Here is a 17309-nt window from a genome sequence, read left to right as displayed (position 1 = left end):
TTTCTGTTACTGGGATTTAAATGCACTCTTAAAGGAATTTCTCTGGATTACTTTCACATGTCATGAAAATATTAAAGGACAAAGATCTCTCAGCAGACATTTTTCTAAAAGGTTAAATAATTCCAGTTTTAAAATTTAATATTTTTTTTCCCTAAAATCCCAGGTCATGACATTCCCAGAACCCATTCTTAACCTTTACCTCAAGTATTGGCGGAGGGGTGGGGGTTGTCAGGTTGTCAGATTTTTGTATTAGGTACAAGAACTGCTACAAAGTTTCAGTCTCAGGTCAAATCAATATTCTGAGAATCTTGCCAAGACCCTTCATCAAACAAAAAGAAGGGAAGTGTAATTTTTTTTTTTTTAGGAGTTTAGAGTTAAAAAAAAATAATCTCATTAAGGAATAAAAAAAAGACTCCTTCCCCCTTCCCATCTTACAACGGCTTGCACAATTAAGGAAAAGAATGATAACGTGAAATTAATCTTGGAAGTATCAGGTACTCTGCCTTCCTATGGATATTTTGTGAAACATGGTTGAGGTTTTCCGGCTCAGCTTCCATTTTCCCTTTCTTCTCCACCTCCATGTCATCTGCTGCTACCTCTCATTCCTCTTAGGATGAAGCACTACGACCTTGTCATCTCCTGAGTGACATTACAGTTCTTCATTCTATCACTGAGACTTAATTAACACTGTTTATCTAAAACACCTTTGGCAACAATTATAGAACATATAGATTATTCATCAGAGAATGAAAACCCACAAGGTCCAGTATGGCTCCCATTCCTTTTTGGGAGAAGCAGATATTTGCAATTCCTGGATGTTCATTTTCAACTTTCGATTTACTACAACCATATCTACTCAACTGTGTGGTGAAGGAAGAAAGGAAGTCTGCCCCCTACCTAAAGTCAATCTACAAACATTACTATTAAAAATAATATAAAATATCAGAGATGTAATGACTATAACGATTTCATACAATCACTCCAAGCAGCGCCATCCCATCACAAGCGTAGGTTCTTCCTTGCCTGGAGTCCATGTGTATACTTTACACCTCCACACAAAGGACAGCAACTGCTGCTGCTAGCACCAATAACCTTAACCACCCTGTCTGCCATCACATTGATGGAGTCACATCTGATGGGAGATGATGTTTAGAACAAAAAATATTTGGTCTTTCTATTACAGTTACTTGATATTTCAGGGCACCTTTTATTTCCTTCTCTAGCAGACACCAAAAAGATGAGGATCTCCACTACTCTGAGGGTTGCCTTCGACTGGGCTGCCTACAGAGCTATTGAATGGTGAAGGTGCCTTCTGTGTGGTCCACAGAGAGATATGGCAGATCCTGACTCAATGAATGCACTTTACAGCTTTCTTCCTATCTGGTCTGCTTAGACAACAAAGCAGTGAGCAACAGAATATTTAAGAGCTAACAAAATAGTTGCAGACATACTAGAAAACCCACACTTGCCCGCACTGAGGCACTGCACCACACCAGAGCTTGCAATGTTTCTCTGAGGAGTGTGTTGTTATAACCTCACTTTTATCTTTAAAAATGTGGCTCTTTGCACTGCATCTGCAAAAGCCTGGGAGCACAGCTGCCAGTGAGCACAAGTGGAGCCTAACAATCAAATTGCATTATATTCCAAAAGCTCCCCCTTCTGCTGGTCTCATGCGATTCTCTTTTCTCACCAGCTACACCACACTTTCACCATTAGCGGAACAGCTGCGTCAGCAAATCTTAACCTATGCAGGCTGGAGACAGGCTTTCTGTTTTAATTTCTCCCAAGGAGAAGTGAATAACTTCAGTGTAACAAATCCTGAAAGCCCTATTCAGAATCCTGTCAAGGGTGACTCATGCACATACCGCTTATATCTTCAAAAACCCAAATCAGTTTGATTTTTTTTTTTCCCCAGCTTACTCCTCCTCCCCGCCCCCACTTCAGCAAGATCAGAAACGCTCACACAGCAAAGCTTTTTCATAAGCTTTGAAGCAAAAAGTACCATAGGCCTTGCTCTATTTTGGGGACTTAGAGGAAAAAAGGAAAAGGAAGAAGAGAGAGACAAAATGGTGTATATCCATTTTGTGTATGTTTTCTATCAGTCTTAAAAAGACCACTGTAGTCTTATGTTTTTTTCAATTCACAGAAAATTACAATTGCAAACATAGTTCTGTATATTTAAGAAAAATAGGGAAAAAGAAGAGCCGATTTTTACAGCAGTCAAGAGTTAGGAAATTTTTGCTCCTCTCTCTCAAAATCATTTTTTTCCTGTTCAATTTGTTCTCTCTCTTTTTCTACATACACAAACACCAAGGTCATAACTTAGGCCTAGATCATCTGACAAAGCACTGAGCTGTGCAGTGTCAAATGTTTCCCAGAACACTGGAATAGGACAAGCATGTCTGAGAGAAAAATCCTGCGAAGACTTCCACAGTGGCTGGTAAGCGAACTACATGCAACTTCTTAAATACCTCACAGTACAAGTTTTAGTCCTCATATTTCCCTAAACTGCAAAGTAAAATCTTGCTGAATAATTTCCTAGAGGCAAAAGCATCTCACTTCATTTTCACCTTTCTCCTGTTTAATACGCTTTCCTAGGTCTCAGGTACACAAAACAAAGTGACTAGTATTTCACAGATTAAAAGTATTACATTTATTTAACACTTCCCTTTCGTTTCTTAATATTTTCAAATTTCAAGATAGTTTTCCAGCTAAAGGGTAGCAGTCAGCCTACATGTAAACACAACGTACAATGTGACTGCTGAGGAAGAAGAGGTTTTCAAAGGTGCGCAGTGAACCTGGGGAATGAAAGAACTGGAAACTGGTAATCTAGCCATTTCTTATTCTCTTCAAATAATAAGACCAAGAGCTGCATAAATACATATTAAACATATATTTGCATTAAAAATAACAAATTAATTTAGTGTCTTGCTTTCCTGAAACCTGACCTGAAAGATTATGCTCACTATTCTGGGATTAGAGAACTCATTTATTGGACTTTCTCACTGCAGAGATTCTAATCCTCTGCTGACTTAAATTGGGAAATTGTTCCAGACCTCTCATCCTGCGAGGGGTTTTGGTTTTGTTTTTAAAGTGGACTGAATTTTAATTGACAGATACTTTCTTTAAATAATGTGAGCTTTGTTAAACAAAATGTTGAAAACCAACAAGCAACATGTCTGCACACACAACATGGTTTGGAAACAACAACAGAAAATCCTTCCAAAAGAAATAAATACAAAAAATACATCATGAATTAGTTTCCAGAAAATTCAAACCTTAATAATTTAATAGTTACAAAACTTGTCAAGGTCTAGGGTTATTGTACAAATTCCTGTGACTGTCATTAAGATATATTTCATTTCACTTTTATTCTCAGTGTAATAGCCAGTATCTGCATGTTTCCAAGGGGGAAAAAAGCAAAGGCAATGTATCGATTCTTTATATTTTTTATATATGTTTGTTACATTTACATCTTCTAGTCTTTAGGGTGTTACCAATGTCAGGGATGCATGGAAATTCTTAAGAGGACTATTCTTTCTTTCCTTGATAACCATCTAGTAGACTTTCTGGCTTTGTTCACAGGGATGGTAGGAACTGAACCCAAAAATCATCTTAAATTTAGATAGACTTTCTGCTTTTGACTTCTGAAGAGAATTCTAAGAGAACTAGGATAAAGACAAGTGTCAGCACTATTCTCCTCCTTCCAGTTTTTAATGCCTGCCTGCATACAGTCCAATGTCATTTCAAAGTCAGAAATATTTATTTATTAAATTCTATGAAGGAATATATTTATTTATTAATATTCATAGACTCTTAAGCAACTGTAATTAAACTACCAATTATTAATTCAATTTCTTCAGTTCTGTATCAAAGTAAACACCATGCTTTACTTGTGTCAAGTTATCTGAGCCTCTTGGCATCTCGGTACTCCCCTTTCTCGACACTGTCCTCTCTTAGCATCCTCTGGACTGTTAAAAATTTTACTTGAAAAATCTTGACTTGTTCTGAGTTGGATCTGCAATGTACCAACCCTTTTCCAATTCAAGCAAGTACTTTTTTTTTTTCTTTTAATTTCAGCCACAAAGTTATCCATAACAGATTTTGGATTCTGCTTGAAGATGGCTGTTATCACTCATGTTTCAACTCACTCAACTAGAACAAGCAGTCCATTGTAGAAAGAGAACCATGTAATACCAACAGCTTCAAGCGTTCAAGGCACCCCCAAAAATGCCATGTGTAGAACACGTGTGCTCACTTCAGGAAGCAAGGGTACAAGCTGGAGCTGACACCTACTTCTGCTGCCACCTCTGGGGCCAACACAGCACAGGAGAGGCAGAAGTGGCACCTCAAACAAACATCAGTGAAATGCTTTCAGGCCCTATCTGAGGTCTGCCAAAATCTGAAAACGAGATTCCACAGAAATGAAGATATCAAGAAAAGCTGCCCCAGAAAGACACTACAAAGTAGAGGGGTTTTTTTTGTTTGTTTGTTTTGTTTTGTGTGTGTGTGTTTTCTTTAAAAAAAAAAAAAAAAAGAAGAAAAAAAAAGCCCTACCATTGATCTCATTGTTGATCCATCATGTCCCATGACAGAACTAAGCATCTGTATTTTTTTAACAGCTTGTTCCACTTGGGCTTGCTAAGAGACACGACAACACCACTAATTTCAGCATAACATCCAATGGTCTATTAAAATATTAACTTAACTCTATGCTAGACTTGCACTGATCATACTTGAAAAGAGACAAAACAATTTTAAATCAAGAACTGGTTAACACAGACCTTGGTCCTGGTGAATGAACTCCTGGAACAGCACATCTGATATCAGCCCATCTCCTAACTTTGAAATTTGGGTTTTAATACAGGAAGACAAGAGTTTAGCAAAAATTTCCATTGGTGATGAAAAGGCTGAGTCCAGCAAGTGCTAAGGTCAGGAGCCTGCTCTACTCCTGCAATAACTGCAATGAAATTCCCCTGCCTGACCAAGTGTATCATAGCACGAGGTAGAACTGGGCCAAAATGGATTTGTGCCCCCATGGTGGAAGAGAAGATACATGACAGCATCCCTTGTCAAAGCCAACAGTAATTTTAATCTTTGGATAAGTGATTTGCAATATTCTATTTTGTACATAACACAGATTAATCCCTTTCTACCACTTTTGCATTGCCTAGAAAACAGGCATGCATAAAAAAAATAAAAACAGTCTTATTGATCTTTGTTGAAATGAGGCTGTATTTTGTTCTATTTTACTTTACCTTCTTATTGCGTAGCCAACGATATCTTACAATTTCCTTCTTCAGGATTCATTCCAAAGCCTTGCTTGTTGCTGCAGCCAAACTGAAGAGGACTGAAATTGCCTGGATCATTTGCAACAACAACATAATACTTTTTCTAAAAACTTTGCTACCACCAGAGCTTCAAAATTTTTAAATATTTGTGATAGTCTGTGACAGTTTTTTCTGAATCTTTGCAAATTAGCAAGTCTCTTATGCACTCCATATTTCTAACGTGAACATTAAGCTCCTTAAGATTTTGCTTCCACAGCGACAAAGTTTTTCTATCTTTCTCCCACTCTGCTTTTTCTAATAACACATAGGTATTACAGCATAAATTGAGGCAAAGTATTAACTAAACTTTTATATACGATAAAATAAGGTGCAAAGGTAAAGATAGTATCTTACATTTCAATAGGTATATTCGATCATGAAGGTAGTGAATATCGTATAGTAGATCGTATAGTAGAGTATTTTTTATGTGCCACTAAATGACTTTCAAAGCTGATTTTTTTTCAAGTAACAAACAATTCCCCAGCTACAATGCAACAGTGATACATAGTACAAAATACCTTTCTAAAAATATAAAAAAGATTCACACTCCTACACCATTATATTGCTTGTCTGCCTTTCACTTTCCTTTATTTTCAATTTCTAACACATTATTATTGAATATTACAGAGGTACATTACTAAAACTTTCCTAATTTCAGAGTGGTTTATATTAAAACAGAATCTGTGTCTGTCTACCAAATGTTTTAGGTATCATTTGCATCTCTGGCAACTTCCAGATTGTATTTTCCAGGTGCTTAGGTTCCTCTCAGCAAGTATTTAATTCTGTCCATTTTTACCCTTTTAGTTTCTGTGGTGATTTGCAACGTGAAGTTGGTATTCTGTGCCAAGTACTCCCAGGCTGCTGGAAAGCCACATTTCTTTGTCTGATTCTTTAAAGTGAGAAGCACCTCTGATGTTTTTTTGGGCAGCTATTTCTAACTGCTTCTTCTGTCAGTCCAAACTGATACACACAGCATGATTTTCTTTATGACCCAATTTAATAAAACAACTCGATTCCCAATCATTCCACATTTCATTTAGCATTTAATTGCATCTGGCTCATCTCTACCTTAGAAGTAAATTCAAGTATTTGCACAAGCAACTACAGGTCACAAAACACAACTGAGCTGGACCAGCAAGCCTCTGAAGTGGGACACATAACTGATTTCTTTCAACCTAGCTATGATAGCCCCAATGCTTTCTTTCTCTACAGGACCATATACACCCAAAGTCTAATCTCCTCCAACAGCTGCTGACTTTTTATATTTATACAATATTTAAGAGTGTTTGTTTTTGTTTGTCTTGTTTTTGTTTTAAAGTTAGGTACAAAGAAAAAAACACTGCTAAAATGAAGAAATGGAACAAGCAAAAAATTAGTTATATTCCATGAAAAATAAATATATATGCCTGCCTATTTGTGCCATATTTGTGCCAAATTCTATATTCTTTGAGACCTCATCCAAATAAACTTAATCCCATCTCCTTCACTGTAAGTAGTTCTTTATGTTCTTTCACTGATGTAATCAAATATTTCCCTCAGCCATTTCTCAGCAAACTACATTGACTTGGCTCTTTGCATGACAAAAAAAAAAAAAAAAAAAAGCGTTTAGATACACACCCTGTATTGTGAATGCAATATTTTAGGTTTGTGTTTTGTTTTTTCCCCCCTAAATGAAAACCACTTCAGCTCCATGACTGTTAGCAGATGTTAATGTAGTTAATTATCGCGTTACTGCAGTATTGACTTCATTTTCCAGCAACTTTTTCCTTATTGGTACAGGGAAGAGGGAAGGATATAACAACTATTTTCCCCCCTGGTATACACTACTTATTATGTATCTTCAAGGGACATCTGAGATGGATCTTGGCTTCAAATAAATTCATTGTGGAAGTAATTACAGTGGGTAGCTTTTTTTTTTTTTCTCTAGAGTTTATCTATGCTTCCTCCTGATTCAAATTCACACCGGGTTCAGACCTCTGGCATTCCTGATAAACTTCATATAAATCTTAAGACTGAACAATTCATATTTTTACTGCCAAATAAGAACATCTCAATGGCAAGTCTCATTTCTTACTGGGCTTTCCTGCCACTATTTAGCTATATATGTCAAGACACCAAAATCACTAAGGTCCCAAGCATTTCTGTGTCCTCTGAATTTATATATTTCTATTTAGTTTTATCCATATTAGGATTTACTATTACTGTGATAACACATATGCACAATCTCATTACCACTGCATCTTACCTTTGCAAAATAGCTAATTGATTTAATGTGTTATATCATATATACACCTACAGATAAAATAGGTCATGTTCTGTATTCATCTATTCATGTTCTGAGAATAATGCAAAGTTTTGCATCAGAAAACACAGCCCTCCTCCTACTCAAGGTCAGGGAGCTGAGGCATTTCCATAGAAGGAAATGAAGGAAATTCATCCTCATCATCAGTAACATGAAAATAAAAATGAGAAATTTTCATTTTGTACTCAACGTAATGCAGACCATCTCCTCATCCCTAACTTCCTCCAGATGAACAGCAACGTAGGAACACAGGGAGTTGCTGCTGCTCAGAGGCAGGAGTGAGGTGACGGTGTCAAGCCCTCATACATCCTTTCATCACCTTCTTTGCACAACGTCTGCTTTGTGCAAAGCAGATATATTCCTTGTATTAAATCACCTTATCTCTACAAAAAGACAAATTGTATGTATAAAGGTAAGTTTCCAGAAACTGTCGTATTCCACATGACCAGTATAGAATTATGCTTTTAAATGTGCCTGAAAATAGTCAAAGTCACAGCCACAAAACCACCCACACATATATGCTTTATCACTACTCTTCCTTACATAAGTTCACATTTTTAAAGGAGTAGTTTATAAGGAATACTCTTGGCCATATTCTGAGCTTGGTTAAACTAGAGCACAAACAAAATACATTGGCTAATTGGTATTTTCACATTTTCTGTCACTGTGATTCACATCAACACTTGATCCCTCATACAGCAGGCAGCCTACAATATTCCTGGGGATGCTTTTCAATGCCAAGTTTATTTTTATTTTTAGATAAAATAATAATTTTGTAGAGAAAGAGGTGAGGCCTGCTTTAAGTAGGTTTTACACAAAAGAACCTATGCACTTTTTAAAAAGCCAAACATCTGGACACAACTAAGCCAGCACCCTCCAAAAGAAAACAAAGCACAATTAGATCCAAGAAACATACTCGAACTTAAATTCCATATAGCTATTCATACTGGAAGAATCTCTTGCTCTTTTCACGTAACTGAAGTCACCGAAGCATACGATGTCATTCATGACTAGTTCTAGCCATCTCCTCTGTGGGATGGATAACACTGGTTCTAGGCCTCAACTCCAAGCAGAGCTGCATGGACCTTCAGCTACAAACTGTTCTTTCTCCCTTTGCCCAAAAGAGATCAGCAGGAAACCAAAAAACCACATCTTTAGCTGAGGTGCAAGCTGGGCTCAACTCAACTCGTCAGACCTCAATTCCAGAGGATGTTGCCTGAGAGATGCAGTCACCCAGCCCCATGACCAAATCCTGTTACTTTCAACGAAGCTCCAGATAAAGATCAAAGCATTAATCATAAGACTATCAAAACAACACTGTGGCAGCCCTGCATTCCAGTGACATTACTCACATGGCTCCGATTCCCATATTGCAGTGCTGGCACAGTAACATTAAAGCAGCTTATCTGCACTCAGCAGTTTCTCCATAATGAATTGCCCCCCATTTTCACGCACTTTTTATGGTAGCTGGACTGGATTTTTGCCTTTTTTTTTTTTATTACACTCTCTGGGCTTGAGTTTTCTAGGCAAAAAGAGTATGTGATCATACATCACATGAAGGGATGTTCTTGGGTAGGCTACATTGAGGCTACATTGTCCCGCCATCAGATAAAAGACATTTGTATTACTGCTAAGAAACATCAGCAAAAGAGTATACTGTAAATAGCCTTACATAACAGTTGCATGATAAATGTTCTTCTCAGCACACCAATAAATACAAATCCATATTGTGTGCAACATCATGCATCAGAATACAAAAAAAATTTACAAAAGCATCTAAAAAGATTTACTATATATCTCAGACACAAGCTTTCATTCTAGTTTTTCAAGTTTCACATACTTATCTTTACTAAGACCTTTGTAGAAGCTTGCAGACAATGTACTGTAGCTGCAAGTGGGTGTAGATGACATTAGCACTTTGCAGAAGTAACATAAAGTGGTCTTTGTGAGAACCAGGCTTGCATTCCATGGAAATCAGAGAGAGGCCATGATCACACAAGCATGGGATTGACTTCAGGTTTTTATTTTATGGTAAATCAGATTTTTGTTTGCTTCCTGTTTACAGCTAAAGTTAAGACAGATATGAAACTGTGAACAGAAATTTAATGATAAATGGGCAGATTGAAATAGATTCACACACCAAATGTGTTACAGTCAGCCAACAGAGATTAGAAAGGGCATAGGTTTGTTTTGATAAAGTTTAATTACAGCCCGGTGTAGCTGATTGAACATTCAGTTACATTCAGTTTATGTAACAGATCCTTCCTATCTGCTTTGCAATCACTGCAACTCAAATTAGTGCAAGGATAAACTCCTTTCTCTTAACTGAGCCTATTAGCTCTTCTCTTTCAGTTATGTGAATGTTTGGAAACATTTTTCATTTCCCACCATGACACTGTCTTGACGTTAGCAAATACCATTCATTGCCACATCCTGAAGAAAAGAACCAACCCTTATTCATTCAGGTTCAGCTTGTGTCCTCCTGAGACCACAATGTGAAACCCATGGCTCCACTGCACATCAGGTAACCTAGAACTTGTAATTACTGTCACTGCAATTTCAAATACAGCTGTCCTCATCAAAAAAGATCTGCTGCCTTAATTACAAAATGCCCATAAATTTGTCCACGCCACATTCTTAGCCATTGTATCAAATTCAATTCAAAATACTGTACTGTACTTATTTCTCACATAAATCAAAAATAAAAATATTAATTAGAGGCAAAGTTAGAAAAGTGCTTTTTTTTTTTTTTTGGCAAGCTGTATTCTTTGCTTCTCCCCCTAAAATTCAAACAGGACTATTTTTTTTTTTTAATTGATATATTCATATTTACAATTGCAGTTGTTGGTTTCCATCTACATTTCACATTGAAGAAGCCTTAGTTCACATGGATCATTGTGAAAACCAAATGGCACACAGCCAAACTACAATGTTGTGCCAAAGTAGGCCAGTCATCTGCATAGAATCTGCTGTCATTAAAATCAATGACTGAAGCATTGTGGAATATTTTACATTATTCTAGTTATAAACGCAAAACCGACATTGCAGTCACTGCACAGCAAGATGGGATTTTGTGCTCCAGGCAAGAAGCTAACATATCCACACACATACACGCACACACACATATATAAAGCATTCTTTATAATTCCTTATTTCTACGTTCATTTCTAAAAGCCTGATTGTAATCACCACATTGATGCATGTGATGGATGCAATTAAAATGCAACAATTTTCCAAAACAATATTTACATTGCCAGGAAATTATTTCTGTAATTGTTGCTATGCAGACAGGTTTAAATAAAAAGACTTTGCTGCTCTTACAGCAATGACAGCCAGCTTGTGGGAATATAAATGTTCAGTTTAACTTCCTTTTTCCTTGCATGGTAGTTATTGTTTGTGTATTCCTGATAATTTTCAGCTTATAAATATATTTTATAGAAACCAGAAGACCAACCAAAAAGAGAGATGAAGTGTTATCATGTCATTTCCAATTCCCTCACTTCAAGCTACTCTGCATGAACTGAAAGGTGTAATTGTCCTCTGCTTGTAAAGACAGCTGGCATATACATGCAAATTAGGGTCACAGTAATTTCCATAAGAGATAGAACTACTGTTGCATTGGACAGTGGTCCCTTCACAATAACAGTATAACTGTTGGTGGGATAAGAGAAAACAAAACAAAACCAAAAAACTTCAATAACAGGTAAATCAAAAATTTATAAGGAAACATGAAGCTCGTTTCCTCATAAATAAGGTTTTAAAAGTAACTGTCCTTGAGATTTGCCAAAAAATTATTTTCCTCATAGCACCACCATAAAATTGAGTCTAATTAGTGGTGATGCAATTTAAAGCTTTGCACTTTGTTTATAAGTTGTATATATATTAATAGCAAAGAAAAAAAAAAAGTGTGTTTTACACACCAAAAACTTGAAAGTAGAGATCACCTCCAGTTGCAAAACTTTAAATAGGAATGTTTGAAATTAAATCTAAGTAAATGGGTGGAAGGGATTTAAAACACAAAAAGGATTCAGCTCTCTTTGGAGAGGGCTAGCTCCCCTGAGAGGGGAGGCTTTTTGTGTGAGGTTGGGGATTTCTATTCAAGACAACTGAAAAATGAAAGTATTCTTCTCATTTCAATTGACAAATGTTTTACCTGAGTATTTTGCACTCTTTGAGTTTGTTGCTGTGTGAAAAAAGCCTCTAATTCTAACTTTGGTTTCCAGGCAGGTTCATTCATTAGTAATATTTTGGTGTCAAGTAGAACATAAAGCATACAAAGAAAGTGAATGCAAGTGACTACAAGTTATATAATTTTTTTTAATCTGCATTATAAGATAGCATTTTCATAATGAATAGCTGTTGATAGCTCAATTGTTTTCTTGTATGTGATTTTTAAATTATGTAATTGTTCCCTTCATAAATGATACTAATTTGTTTATTTTTCATAAAAGCACAAAAAGATTCTCACTATTTTTTTGCAAATAGCTCTGATACGTTGATACAGTTACTGTGCTCACACATTTAGAACAGACCCATTCAAAACAAACCTGGACAGTGATTATTAATTCAGCTGTTTTAATCTTACATATTCACTGCAAACATCAGTTGTATTCTTCGTGTTAATTTTCTTAAGTGAAAAATTAATGGAATATGTTGCTGAATTTACTGTGTATACTGTGTATACATACTGTGTATACATACTTCATATTTGACAGGTGTAACAGAGGCCTTCTCTATTTGTCAATGCCTTAGCTTTTACCAAAAAAAAAAAAAAAATGCAGATAGAGGAAAGAAAGGAAAAACAAATGCAAGCAAATGAGCAACAACAAAAAAAAACACAGTACAGGACAACATAACAATCTATGCACACTATTTCATTTTTAGACTGTGTTTCTGGGCCTTTTTGACAGGATGCAAGCTGCCTAACAGACAAGGTAAAAGAATGCTTTCCTGAATGAGTCACATGATCCAGCCTGAACAGCAGCCAGCCAGAACTACCAAAATCTACTCTACAGCATTTCCCTTCTCCATTTTATGCTACCTTTTGAAGCCATTAACATTTTTGTCCTTCTCCTTTTTCCCCTTCTGAAGGGGAAATTGTTTTTTTTTTTTTTTTGGTTTGTTTGTTTTTTTCCTATAGTGCTGTTCATCCGTGCTTGCATGCCTTTTTTCTTTTTGTACTAAGTGAAACCTCATCATTGCCTCAGTCTAACACCAGGTGCAGCTCTCAAATATTTACAGCATATCAGAATTATTACAGTATATCTTGTGCCTAGCACAAGAAAAGCCTGAACAGGCTCACAGCTACAAAAAGCTTCAGCTCCGAAAGACTCATTTAAGCAGAGAGCTAGTCTGCTTCAAATAATGCATCTCTTAGCATTTTTCAACAAGAACACTTTTAAGGCATCCAGCCTTTTTCAACAGGATGTAGACAAAGAAGGGTAAAAAGAAAAACTTCAAAGAGTTAGGCACTTCCTTTACTGGCTGACAGTGAATACAGAGAAGCTATTCTCATTAATAAAATGTGAATGTGGTTATAAGGTTAGGCCTTCCATTTTAAAACTGTCAGTTCAAGTAAAGACAACAGTACATGCAAAGGCCTGAATTCATGTATTTTGAATATATTTCAAAGACTCTCAAAAAAAAAAAAAAAAAAAACCAACAACAAAAACAACACACATCACTCACCTGAAAAGACATTGGGAAATGTCTCTGCAGAAGCCTGCACCCCTGAGGACTTTCTTGAATGAGTCAAAGGCACTCTTTCTGTTTGAAATTTCTCTCTAAACCCCTTGTGCTCCAAGTAGCCTGCAGAGCCCACCTTCTGTGTTATCTCATATTTGTGATTAGATACCTCTTCTGTCCAGTCTGCTGAACGGCTAAACAAACCTGCCAAACTAGCAGACCTCTGCTTCTTAATTGGGACTTTTTCTTTTTTGTGGAAGGACTCCTGCCTCCTTGTAAAAAGTGGGCTCTGGGATGGGGAGGGAGAAGGTGAATGGTTGGGAGAACTCAGTTGCCTAGTTGTAGTTTTGATGTAACAAGGATTAATTAGATAGGGCTTAAAGCATCGGGAACCAAGCATTGGACTGCCTGCTGTCCCCTCAGAGGACAAAATGCCATCTTTAATTTCTGTAGATAAACCATTATGCAGGTTCTCTTGACTGTCTGAAAGAGTATGTTTCCCTTCCTGAGTCTCAGCAGCATGATCATGGCCTGCATCTGAAATACCATCCTCTGTTCCTGAACCCTGCAAATCAATAGCCTGCACTTCAGCAATGTGAGTCTCAGAATCTGCTACTGAGGTTGGAGAACGTAGTGTGAAGCTGTGGGTTTCAGATGCATTTTCTACCACAGTTCTGTTTAAATCATCTTCTAGTTCACCAGCTACAGCATCCACAGCAGTGAGCTGTTCCTGTTCTCCGATCAATAGCTTACATTCTTGTTTTTCAAATAAGCCGTTACCAGGAGAGCCCGTTCCATTTACCGCTTCTTTCAGTTCACGTTCAGTTGCACAGGAGACAGGAACGTTTTCCGCAATTTCAGATGCTGTTGGAAAAGCCTTCACAGTGTCTGGGCTACTCTCTTTGTCAGTGGTAGTTATTGAAAGAAACCGTTCAAAATCCAAGGGGGCTGCTTGAGAATTAGCCATGTGTCGGCCCATTGTTTTGGTGACAAGGTCCTCAGTTCCAACGTTAATTGCCCCCTGCTGCTGCTGCAGTCTAATAGCTTGCTGGATATCAGAAAGCAAATCCTCTTGTTCTGCAGCTGAATGGAAACTGTATATATCCGTATCAGAGCCAGAGCTGGTCCTTTGTCCATCCTGTGTCTCTGCAGCAGCTGGGACGGTTTCATTTCTGATTTCAAAATGTTCGGCATCTGTGTCTGAGAGACCCCCTTCATCTGCAGAGATGCTTATATCTGGAGTTTTAGTAACAATTGAATGAGTACTGTCCAGCTCTCCAGTCTGCAAGGCCTGGCTTTCCAAAACATCCTCCCTTGAACTGCTATTCCCATCTTTAGCCTTGGACAGATTTTTTCTGATCCTCAAATTTGAAAATACTGAGGCCCTCGATTCCGACTTACTCTTCTTTTTAGCAGATTCACTTCCTTTTGCATGCTTCCCCAGTCCCCTTCTGCTTCCCGATACCTTCTTTGTGCCATCTGTATCCTTCGGCCCAGAGGCATCCTCTCCTCCTTCATGCACATCACTTGTATTTTTCCTTAGCTTCCCATCTTGATTCCCCATGATTTTTCGCAGTGCAACACCTTCGGTAATCAAGCCATGCTCCCGGTTTTCTTTCCTTTGGCCTGCCGGCAAGATCCCCTCTAGCGATCCAGGTTTGTTTTCAGGCGGTGGTGATGCAAGTGAAGCAAATGCTTGCTGTGCCTCTCTCCCATCTGCTACAGCTGCCTTTTTGCATAATGTGCTGCTTGCACTGGGCTCCGCTGGGACATGCTCAGTACAGCACTGTGAGCTGCAGACAGCTCCTTCCAATGGCTGCTGCTCACAGAGCCGCCTGCTCTCTGGGTTTCTGCTGCACTCCTGTTTCTTTAGGAAAGATTCTGTGAAAAGTATCTCCTTTATAAAAGTCACTTCTTTTTCCACAGTTTTTATTGCCTGCATTGCAAGCTCAGTGTGTCACCAAATCATTTATAATTTCTGGACTTCAATGTTCATGTTCCTGGAGGGGGAAGGAAAAAAATAAAAGTTAAAGAAGGGTACTTTAATTATTCTACAATTGTTCAAATGAATAAACTAATAACTTTGGAAAGATAAATATTATAATTATTCAATAATTTATAAGGTGCTTAAGCATATGCTACTCTGACAGCTTACAGAGTACCTCTGGTGATTTACATGTTTACTTTCTAAAGGCCACCAAAACATGATAAATAATTTTAAAAGGAAAGTCACTCTGAAAGTAGATAGAATAAAGATAACAAACAAAGAGTTCTTTCCACAGTTTTAAAGAGTTGTACTTAAAATTCAATGCATCATGGTAATTACATTATAAAAAGCCTCCCACAATTTGTATTCTGAGAAGGTACATATACTATTATTCCCAGGAGATTCAACTCATCAATATTAACACACCACCATTGTTTTCCCTGATAAGAACATCTGGCATGAAACAAGAAGAAAAAACAAACAACAAAAAATAGAACTATTCAAATGCAACTAAGGAAAAAGATACAGTGAAGCATTCCTCCATTTCACCCTATATATTTAATAATTGATTCAAACTCAGATGCTTGCTAACTATTTTGGAACCTTGTGCAACAATTGTTTCTTTTCCTCCATTTTTGGTTTAGATGTATAAGCATCCATACCTCATAGCTACATTTCCTGAACTTCCAGACAGGTACTTACTCCCCCTTTTAAAATTTAGATTTAAAGTAACTCCAATAGAAACCAAAGAGCAAAAGCATACTGAATCACCAATTTGGATCAGTTCAGTATTGTGATTCAAATCAAGCCAAAAATCTGATATCTCTCTCTAAACTGCCTGGTCTACTTGGTTCATTTTCTATGAAGGACTTTACGCATTCCTCACACTTCTGAGCTCCTTCAGCAGCAATTTCCCTTTTGCTTAAAATAATACATTATTCCAGATAAGTAAATCAGTAGGATGCAATTAATTATTACTTTTGATATCATTCTCCACCTATGAGAGGTTTCACTTGCTTTTCTCTGCCTTAATATATATTTAATAAGAAAAAAATATCACTCACACTTTAAAAACATCTGTAAGCGCCGCCCCGCTCCCCCCCTGCCCCATGCTCTTCCACCCCCCCAGAGTCTACCAAATCTTTACAAATTTGGGCTGTTATCATTGTTAAATAATTACTGTTAATTCAGTTGGGAAAGAAGAGCACTGTCAATAATACACATAACTAAATCATTCTGAACCATCATAATTTTTTCCTTGTGCTTTTTGTTCACTAACTGCTCTGATGCAAGTCCTGTCCTGAAGGGCCTGTGGCTTAGGCACCAGAAGTATTTCCATCCACAAGAACTCAAAAGTTTTAAGCACATCACATGATTCTGTACATTCAGTGTTTTTTCTAGTTTTCACTTATCTAATAGCAGAATTCATCTACTTTTTTCTTCTTTTTCAATTTTATAATTTAGTAAAAAAAAACAAAACAAAAACAAAAAAAACACATAAGTATACTAACAAAAGCTAGTGAAGCAAAATCTGCAAGAACAGCATTAGGTCATTTGCCTTTTGTCTCCATTCCTGCTTTTGTTTTCTGTTACCTTAATTAATTATTTCAATTTAGATTCTGTTATCTTAGTTTCTAATTTTTTTGTACTTAAACTTGTATGACATTATTGCATACTTGAAAAAGGCTTTCAAAAGCTCAAATAATCTACTGCATCTGAAGATACACACTAAGAATTACCTAAGGCACAATTGGAAGGAACCACAATAGTAGAATACTACCTTGACGTGAGAGGGATTTTTACTCATTACAGACCTGACAAGAATGAAACATTTGATTACAACTGAAGTATTGTAGCCTCCAACCCCATCTAAAGCCTCTCAACCCACTAAAAACTTCCCAAAATAAACATAGTACAGAAATAAAATTAAGGTACTGTGGACTGAACATGTAAAGGAAATGCAGATTTAGCGAGGTGTTCTAAAGCATTCCCCACTCTTCTTCTC

The 17309-nt window shown here is 37.0% G+C and overlaps 1 protein-coding gene across 4 annotated transcripts in view; it reads right to left on the bottom strand.

The window, feature by feature from the left end:
- Positions 1 to 17309, bottom strand: part of FMN2 (formin 2) — a 181234-nt gene that overhangs the window by 149529 nt on the left and 14396 nt on the right. For all 4 annotated transcript variants that reach the window (XM_072035606.1, XM_072035607.1, XM_072035605.1 and 1 more), the window contains exon 2: positions 13321 to 15317. In XM_072035606.1, coding sequence (XP_071891707.1) covers positions 13321 to 15259 — 1939 coding nt within the window. In that variant the 5' untranslated portion in view covers positions 15260 to 15317. The remainder of the gene's footprint in view (positions 1 to 13320; positions 15318 to 17309) is intronic.

The sequence above is a fragment of the Anas platyrhynchos genome, chromosome 3, assembly GCF_047663525.1.
Source record: "Anas platyrhynchos isolate ZD024472 breed Pekin duck chromosome 3, IASCAAS_PekinDuck_T2T, whole genome shotgun sequence".
NCBI lineage: Eukaryota > Metazoa > Chordata > Aves > Anseriformes > Anatidae > Anas > Anas platyrhynchos.
The sequence above is the reverse complement of the archived record's forward strand: the minus strand, read 5'-3'. Positions and strand labels throughout refer to the sequence as shown.